General features: G+C 36.4%; 1 protein-coding gene across 1 annotated transcript in view; it reads right to left on the reverse strand.

The window, feature by feature from the left end:
- The window catches only part of Vom2r41 (vomeronasal 2 receptor, 41), a 48,434-nt gene extending 38,315 nt beyond the window's left edge, over positions 1–10,119 (reverse strand). The window contains exon 1 of the mRNA NM_001099500.3: positions 9,845–10,119. Coding sequence (NP_001092970.3) covers positions 9,845–10,041 — 197 coding nt within the window. The 5' untranslated portion in view covers positions 10,042–10,119. The remainder of the gene's footprint in view (positions 1–9,844) is intronic.
- Positions 10,120–10,412: the final 293 nt, after the last annotated feature.

Consider the following 10,412-nt stretch of genomic DNA (forward strand, 5'->3'; position numbering starts at 1 on the left):
CAAATTTGAACAATATATTTCAACTAATCCATCCTTACAGAGAATACTAGGAGGAAAATGCCAAGACAATGAGGATAACTACACTAAGAAAACACAAGAAATTAATCATTTCACAGAAAAGCAAAAAGAGGACATACACCCCCCATGCACACACACACACACACACACACACACACACACACACACACACACACACACAAACAGAGCCATCACCAACATCATAAAAGCAGGAACTTACAGTCATTGGATATTAATATCACTCAATATCATTGGACTCAACTCACCAATTAAAAGATTCAGCCTATCAAACTGAATACATAAACAGGACCCATTATCCTCCTGCATACCAAGAAATATACCTCAGAGAAAAGATAGACACTACCTCAGAATAAAGGGTGTAAAATGGTATTCTAATAAAATGGAATAAAGATGCAGGCTGTGGAATCTAGTATAGTACCTGATAAAATAGACTTTAAAACAAAATTAATCCAAACACTTGGGGAAGGGCATTTCATTTTCATCAAAGGGAAAATGTACCAAGATGACATCTCAATTCTGAATGTCTGTATCCCAATGCAACAAAACCAACATTCATAAAAGACCATTACTAAAGGTCTTACCACACGTTGAACATTACACAATAATGAGGACTTCAACATCCCACTCTCACCAATGGATATGTCATAGTCAATGGACAGGTACTAGTCAAACTCATGGTCAAAACCAATCACTTAGAAACAGGAAAACAATACAAATAATTAACAGGAAGAGCTGATTCTTTGAAAACATCAAGAAATAGACAAACCATGATCAAAACTAACCAAAAGTCAAAGAGAAAGCATCAAAAGTAACAAAGTCAGAAGTGAAAAGATAGAGATACAAGGGAGATTTAGGAAATTAAAAAAGTCATTGGGTCTTACTTCCAAAGCTTGTACTTCACAAAATTTCAAAATGTAAACAAAATGAATGGTATTCTAGACAGATAACACCAAAATTAAATCAAGATCAAGCAAACAACTTAAATAATCCTATAGTCCCCAAACAGAATCCAAGCTGTAGTTTCAATTCTCCCAATGAAAAGAATCACAGTGTCAGATGGTTTTAGAACAGAATTCTAATGGACTTTAAACTGAAGGTTTAATACCAATACACCTCAAGCTATTCTTCCAAAAAACAGAAACAGAAGGAACACTGCCATATATATTCTATAAGGCCACAGTCATCCTGATAGCTAAACCACAGAAAGACTCATCAGAGAATAAGAATTTCAGACCTATATATCTTATGAACATCTATGAAAAAACAATCAGTTAAATTCTCACATACTAATTCCAAGAATACATCAAAAACATCATTTAGTATGATTAAATAGGCTTCATTATAGGGATAAAGGGACAGTTCAATATAATCCACCACATAAACAAACAGAGAGTTAAAGAAATCAAATGATTATCTCATTAAATGCATCTAATTTTTGATATTTCATTTGTGTTAAAAAAAGTAAAAGAAAGTTCTCGGAGATCACGGACACAAGACAAATTCCTAAAAATAATGAAAGCTACATAAAGCAAGGCAATGGCCAACATTAAGTTTGAGAGAAACTTAAAGCAATCTCACTAAAATCAGGGACAAGATAATGCTGCCCATTGTCTCCCTATCTATTCATTATAGTAATTGAAGTTCAAGCCTGAGCAACAAAACACTTAAAAAAGATCAAGTAGATACAAATTGGAAAAGAAGTCAAAGCATTCCTATTTGGAGACAATGTGAAATTACACATAAGCAACCCCAAAATTCTACCAGAGACCTCCTACCTGTGGATAAATACATTCACCATAGTGGCAGGATACAAAATTAACTCAACCAAAGTGATAACCCTCCTTTATACAAATGACACCCTTCACAGTAGGAACAAATTGTATAAAGTATCTTGGTTTAACTGTAACCAAGAAAGTGAAACACCTGCATGAAAAGAATTATCAAGTCTCTGGAAAAATAAATTGAAGAAGATATTAAAATGTGGAAAAATCTTCCATGTTAATGCATTAGTAGAATTAACATAAGGAAAATGACCATCATACCAAAAGCAATGAATAGATTTAATGCAATTATTATCAAACCATCAAGACAGTCTTATAGAATTTGAGAGAGCAACTTTATATGGAAAATGAAATAGACCCAGACAGAAAAAATATTACTGAAGAATAAAACTTCTAGAGGAATCAGCATCCCTGATCTCAAGCTTCACTACACAACAATAGTAATAAAACCTGGATGGTATTGGTATAGAAACAGACATATTGATCAATGTAATATAATTGAAGACCTAGGAAAACCCTCACGCCCATGAACACTTCATTTTTTTGACAAAGAAACCAAAAGTATAAAAGGAAAAAACTTCAAAAAATAGTGCTGGTCTAACTCTTGGTCAACATGTAGAAGAATGCAAATAGGCCAATATTTATCATCCATTACAAAGGTCAAATCCAAGTGGATCAAGGACACCAACTTAAAATCAGATACACTGTGTCTAATAGAAGAGAAACTTTAAATATTTGAGAACAAATTGGAATAGGGCTCAATTTCTTGGAAAGAACACCAATAGCTCATGCTTGAATATTAACAGTTGATAAATAGAACCTCATGAAAGTGAAAAGTTTCTGTAGGATAAAGGACACAGTCTATAGCTACAAACAACAGTCTACAGAGTGAGAAAAGAAATCTTCACTAACCCTATATTTGACAGAGGGATAATACTCAAAATATATAAGGAACTCAAAAAGGTAGACTGCAACAAACTGAGTAACTCAATTAAAAATTTCAAACATCTACACAATGGAATATTACTCAGCTATCAAAAACAACGAGTCTATGAAATTCGTAGGCAAATGGTTGGAACTGGAAAATATCATCCTGAGTGAGCTAACCCAATCACAGAAAGACATACATGGTATGCACTGATTGATAAGTGGCTATTAGCCCAAATGCTTGAATTACCCTAGATCCCTAGAACAAACGAAACTCAAGACGGATGATCAAAATGTGAATGCTTCACTCCTTCTTTAAATGAGGAAAAAGAATACCCGTGGCTGGGAAGGGAGAGGCAAAGATTAAAACAGAGACTGAAGGAACACCCATTCAGAGCCTGCCCCACAGGTGGCCCATAAATATACAGCCACCCAATTGGACAAGATGGATGAAGCAAAGAAGTGCAGACCGACAGGAGCCGGATGTAGATCGCTCCTGAGAGACACAGCCAGAATACAGCAAATACAGAGGCGAATGCCAGCAGCAAACCACTGAACTGAGAATAGTTCCCCCGTTGAAGGAATCAGAGAAAGAACTGGAAGAGCTTGAAGGGGCTCGAGACCCCAAAAGTACAACAATGTCAAGCAACCAGAGCTTCCAGGGACTAAGCCACTACCTAAAGACTATATATGGACTGACCCTGGACTCTGACCCCATAGGTAGCAATGAATATCCTAGTAAGAGCACCAGTGGAAGGGGAAGCCCTGGGTCCTGCTAAGACTGAACCCCCAGTGAACTAGTCTATGGGGGGAGGGCGGCAATGGGGGGAGGGTTGGGAGGGGAACACCCATAAGGAAGGGGAGGGGCGAGGGGGATGTTTGCCCGGAAACCGGGAAAGGGAATAACACTTGAAATGTATATAAGAAATACTCAAGTTAATAAAAAAAAAAAAAAGAAAAAAAATTTCAAACAGAGCTAAACAGAATACTCAACAGAGGAATATCAAATGGCCGAGAAACACTTAAAGAAATGTTCAAGTCCTTAGTCCTCAGGTTAATACAAATCAAAAGAACCCTGAGATCCCATCTTATACCAGATGTAATAACTAAGATAAAAACTCAAATGTCATCCCATGCTAGCAAAAATACAGAGAATGGGGAACACTCTTCCATTGCTGGTGGGATTGCACGCTTGTGCAGCAATCTAGAAATCAGTCATAAAATAGTAAATAGTTTTACCTAAATATCCATCTATAATGCTCCAGGGCATATACCTCCCAAAATGCTCCACCATTGCACAGGGACACATGCATCGCTATATTCATAGCAGTTTTATTTGTAATATCTAGAAACTGGAAACAACCCAGATGTCCCTCTGCTGAAGAATGTATACGGAGAATGACGTTCACATTCACAATGGTATACGAGCTATTAGAAACAAAAAGAACATACATTTTGCCAGCAAGTCGACTGAACTAGAAAATACCATCCTGAACAAGAAAACCCAGCCCCTAAATTATGTGAATGTTATGAACTCACTGATAAGTGGATATTAGCCATAAAGTGCAAGATATCCACCATACAATCTAGACCCAAAGAAGCTAAACATGACGGAAGTGCTATGAAAGAGTGATTGAATCTCACTTAGATGGGTGAGTAAAATAGTCATACAATGCAGAAGACTAGAGACAACGGTTGAAAGATGAGATGGAGAGGGCGGAGGAGAGTCAGGATCAAGTGTGTGGAGAGACAGAGAAAAGGGCAAGAGAGCCAGAAGAATAAATGGAAATCTGCAGCTGGCAGTGGTGGAGACTGGGGGAATCTCTAGGAAGTGCCAGAGACTTGGGATGTGGGAGGTTCCCAGGAGTCAATGCAGGTGACCTTAGCCTAGATGCAAATCAGTAGGGATATGGAACCCAAAGAGGTCACCTCCTGAGCCAGGCAAAAACTCTAGTGGAGGGATAAGGACACCAACCCACTCACAAAATTTTTGACTCAAAATTTATCCTGTTTACAGGAAGTGCATGGACAAAGATGGAACAGTGACAGAAGGAACTGCCAAGTAATAACCAGTTCGACATGATACCCATCCCATGGCCAAGCACCAATCCGTCTCTATTACTGAAACTCTGTTAAGCTTGTAGACAGGACCCTACCATAACTGTCCTCTGGGAGGCTCCATTCATCAGCTGACTGAAACAGATGCACATACCCATACTCTAACTTTGTGTGGACCTCAGGCACTTTCATGATACATTTCAGGGAAGAATTACAGGGCCTGTATTTGGTATAAACTCCCAGGATGACCAAATGAGTCAACCCACGTGGACCCTTGGGGGCTATGTGAAACTGAGCCACCAACCAAAGAGCATATACAAGCTGGACTAAGGTCCTTGGCACATACACAGCAGATGTTCAGCTTGGTGTTCATTTGGATACTCCAACAACTGAAGAAAAGCTGTCCCTAAAGCTGGTGTCTGACTGGAATTTGTTCCCTAACAGGGCTAACTTGTCTAGCCTCAGTGGGAGGTGATGAGTCTGAATTTGCAGAAACTTGATGTACCAGCGTGGGTGGAATGCCCAGGTGGTCCCAACCCTCTCTGAAGAGAAGAGAAAGGGGAGATGGAGAGAAGGAATCTATGATGGAGGACCAGAAGACCGCAGTGACTGGAATGTAAAGTGACTGGATGGGCTTTAATGTCAATACTGTACAATTCTTATATTCATGATCTTACAGTTTAGACTTGAATTTATTCAAGAGACCCTTAAACATTGAATATTCCACAAGTTGATGCTTGGTAGTAATGATGGACACATTAAGTTGTAAGGATATTGGTTTGTGTTTATAAAAGATTAACATATTTCTTTTGAGATCTTGCTGTCTTGTTCTCTCGCTACTTGTTTTTCATTTCAGTATCTCTGCACTTGCTTTCACCTCTGTGATACTATATGCCCTGATATCCACAGTAACGTCAAGACTCTGACAGTTCTAGATCATCTTTCCTGAATTGTGAATAAAACAAAACTCTTTTCTTCTCAAAACATAGACCATTGCCTTTACTCTTTGCTGTTCACCATATCTAGATCGTACCTTCTACTATGTACTTATTGCTGATTACATCCACTCACTTGGAATGTAGGATGTAAATAAATCATCCTTTATGATTCAGGAACGATTTCCCTAATAACTAGCTTACACAGTTCCAGAAGGTGGTCTGTAGGCATCTAGAAAGGAGGACAACAAAGGTCTTACCCAACACAGTGCTCAGCATTTCATAATACTGACCTGCCTGTTATGTGTCTTTTGGTCACATTGTAGTGGGATATTTATGGGATTTTCCAAGCACTTTGCAATTTTTGTTCCTGTCTGGTACTGTAAATATGGCCAAATGTTCTTGACTGGGGAGATAGCTGCTTTGCCAAGTGGTCATACTGTCAATTTGCTTTTTAAGTATTGATGCTTCTACAGCAGTTTGTATTGCTTTCTGCTTTGTCAGAGACGCTTCTTCTTTCAGTGAGTAGTAACTACTGAGAAACTTATGGCTATTCAATGTATCTAACATAAATAACACTGAGTGTTCAGTTGCAGGTGAGTCACTTATCCCCATGTGACATTCAGAAAATGAAGTATAAGGAGGCAGAAAAATGCATAAGCTAGGGAACAGAGAGGAAATCGGTAAAATAAATACTAACTTACAGAAATGACATGTCTGTTAAATTTCATTAACTCACAAGAGTCTCCTGCATAAAACTTATACAAGGTCAAGCAGAGGAAACTTCCAATGTTCACTGGGAAGGGACTCCACATGCCTCATCATTGGCAGAGGTGCTGATCACCATTGGTGACTGTAGAGGGAGAGAAAGTCAGTTCCTTGATTATGCGGCCACTGGTAGGTAGCCCATTCACAAGTGGTTGGTTTTATATCCTTGTGCATATGAGTAAGACTAATTGGACTTAGGGGTTATTGATTTAAAACAAAGAGGAAAGCAGAAATTTGAGAGGGAGATGTCCTGGTAGGTAGTAGTTGAAAAGAGGTAGGAAGAAGCATATCCATATAATTAAAATCCACGGCATATGTATGAAGTTTTTAGAACATAAAAAGAGAATATTATTTTAAAATCTGTGTTTTCATTGTTTTTCATAATGATTTTAGAAAACTGTTATATATAAATGTATAAGTATATGAAATATTATAGATTAATATCATCATGACTACTTGTTTATATTTATATAAACATTTTGAAAATATATGGATTGCTCACCTATGTATATAATCATGTATATAATATATATTCATTGTCTATATAAATAAAATACCATAAAAATGTTAAAAGAAAATAATTGGGCAGAATAGCTAGTCATAATTCCAAATAAATTTCCATAAGGCATATAGGTATACATCCAAAATGATGAATATATATATATATATATTTCAGCTAAATAATTTGTAATGTAGCTGTGTTTACAAAATCATCATTACTCCACTGACTCCATAAATTATATCTTAACTAAATTTGACAAAAGAGCATATAGGTAATGTATAGGTATATATGTGCTCCAATATATTTTGTGCAATGTCAGACTTTGTTAACTATTTTTTCATGTTATTAACCATAATAGAAGTATCCAAATAGTTATTAAACATCATTCAAATGTGTCGGAAAAATATATGAATGGAGACAAATTTCAGGTATAGAAACATGCTTTTATGATAATTTATATCATAAATGGATATTTGAGAGAAGATTATATATAATAATAGTTTTCAATAAATTTGTGCTTTTATTTACAAAGTTTAAGAAATGATCAATACTATTACAGCAACTTTTGTAGTTTGTGGGATCTATGCTAACATAATTCACTATTGGATAGAAAAGTATTCTAGCAATACTTGAACACAGGGGAGATCACATCACTGACGTATGTTAATTCATCAGATCTGAGGAATTGCAAATACCCTTACCTCAACTTCTAAGAAAACAGTTTCTCTTTAACTTCCAGAATACTTAAGATAGCATACAGCAGAACTTTGCCTAATTTAAGTGATCTTCAAATTCAAAGTCTATTGATTGTTACCTCTAATATTTTTATTTCTCTGATTCCTTGTTTCTCTGAAATATCTCTTTGCTTTTCCATTTTATCATGAATATTATTTTGTCTGTTTAACCAATATATGATGACATTTAGTATCACTTCTCATTTTTCATCATCTCTGTGGATATGTTTTATATCTCTAGACCAGATCACTGCAGATTTTTAATTGTTTCCACTGTTTTAATGAAACTGTCTTGCTTCTTTTCCACAGTCCCTAAAATCATCTTTGCATTTATCCATATGTTATAAATAATTAATGCAAATTCATCTAAAACCTCACTGTGATTTGCCTCAGAGATGAAGTTCTGTTTCACATTTGCAGTGTTCACTACCAAATATTTATAGTATTTTTTTGTGCACTCTCCTTTATGATGTACATGCAATGTCCTTAGCATGCCATAGGAGGCATTGCCATGATGGCACAAAATAGATCTTAAATCCAGTATACTTCATTAATAAAGAAAAATTATGGTAAAAATACAGATATAGAATGCATTGTGTATATATTCTCACAATAAGCAAAACATTTTTGATGAATCAGAAACAAGGAAAAGGGAATCAGCAGAGAGTCAACACATGGAAATTTAAAATTAACACTAATAAATATACCATATTTGTGATGTTAGTTTAAAAATGCAGTATTAAGAAATTTATACTCATATGGATGGAACAAGAAAATATCATCCTGAGTAAGGTAAACCAATCACAAGAAAACCACAAACAAACAAAAACCAAAACAAAAAACCACCACCACCAACAAACAAAACCCGAAAACCAAACAAACAAACACAAAAACAACCCACATAGTATGCACTCACTGATAAGTGGATATTAGCCCCTAAGCTCAGATTACACAAGATAAAATCCACAGGCCACATGAAGCTCAAGAAGGACAATTAAAGTGCAGATGTTTCACTCCTTAAAATGGGGAACAAAAGTATTCATAGAAGGAGATAAGGAAAAAAGATTGAATCAGAGACTGAAGGAAAGGCCAATCAGACCTTAGCCTGTCTGGGTATCCAGTCATATATATATATATATATATATATATATATATATATATATATATATATATAGCCACCAAACCCAGATAATATTGCTGATGCCAGTAAGTACATGTTGACAGTAGCCTGATGTAGCTGTCTCCTGAGAAGCTCAGCCAGAATGTGACAAATGCAGGGGAGAATGATACCAGCAAATGGTTGAACTGAGAATGGGGTTCTCATTGGGGAAGTTAGAGAAAGGATTGAAGGAGCTGAGGGGGCTTGAAACCCCATAAGAACAACAATACCAACCAATCAGAGCTCCCAGGGAATAAAACCATGACCCAAAGAATATAAATGGACAGACTCATGGCTCCAGCTGCATGTGTAGTAGATGATGGCCTTGTTGAGCGCCAATGGGAGGAAAAGCCCTTGGCCCTGCCAAAGCTGGAGCCCCAGTATAGGGGACTGTCAGGGTGGGCAGGCAGGAAGGGGTGCAAGGTTGGGTGGAAGAACACCCTCACAGAAGAAGGGGTAAGGGAGATGATATAGAGGGTTTATGGAAAAGAAATCTGGAAAGGTGATAACATTTAAGATGTAAATGAAATATTCAATAAAAAAGGAATGTGCACGTAAAGCCAAAAGGAAGTATTAATACTTCACTTGACAAGAATTGCCATTCAATGCTGATGAGTTTTGATCAAGGACATCACTTTACATTATGAAATGTCACTGCCCCTATAAAAATGTATGAATATACAAAATGGTAGGCAGTATATGTGATATAGACTCTTGCATTAAAAATATGACTCTGAAATGTAAGAACAGATACAGTAAGCATGATAAATATGGAAATTGTCAGGTATAAAACAAAATAAATCTTGGTTATGTCTTAGGGGGGAAAGCAAATAAGAGAGAAGACATAGAGTATGGAGTATTAAGGTCTGGCAAAGTATATCCATGCTATGTATTATTTCCATTGATATACAATTAAGGAGAAATACATTAAAGGCTCTTACCGCTTGTCTAGATTCCCACTGAACTGTTCATTCTTTACATGACCAAACCTTGTATAAATAAAAAAAAAGCAATCAATTTCTTTGTCTCCTTCCCAAAATGTCTTGGTTTTTAATCTCCAAAAACAACGGTTGTCAATTGGACTGCACAAAGGAAAAGAAAGCTTCAGGACAAGAATTGCAAACAGAAACGAGAACATCTTAGTAATTTCACCAAGAAAAAATAATTTGTAAACGTGCAGCAAAGCAAGTTACACAGAAAAGCACCTTCAAGATAGGCACATACATATCTATGCCTATTTTTACTATCGTAGTTGCTAATCACTGCATTTATATTAATTCTTTTCTTCTTAGCTTGCTCTCTGGAGAACTCATCAGCATTCTCGGGCCTCGGGCTCTGCATCTGTGTTCTTATGCCCAGGAGCAAGCAACGTTCAGTAATTTTGTTTAAGGGTCATTCTTCAATAGTATTTATGATTCTGTACATATCAGTCAACTTGACGTCTCCAGGCAAGTATCCTCCTGGGTAAACTATAAAATCACAATTTTAAGTACTCGATGCAGATTATAT

This window comes from Rattus norvegicus, chromosome 1 (genome assembly GCF_021556685.1).
Source record: "Rattus norvegicus strain SHRSP/BbbUtx chromosome 1, alternate assembly SHRSP_T2T, whole genome shotgun sequence".
In the NCBI taxonomy this organism is placed as follows: Eukaryota; Metazoa; Chordata; class Mammalia; order Rodentia; family Muridae; genus Rattus; species Rattus norvegicus.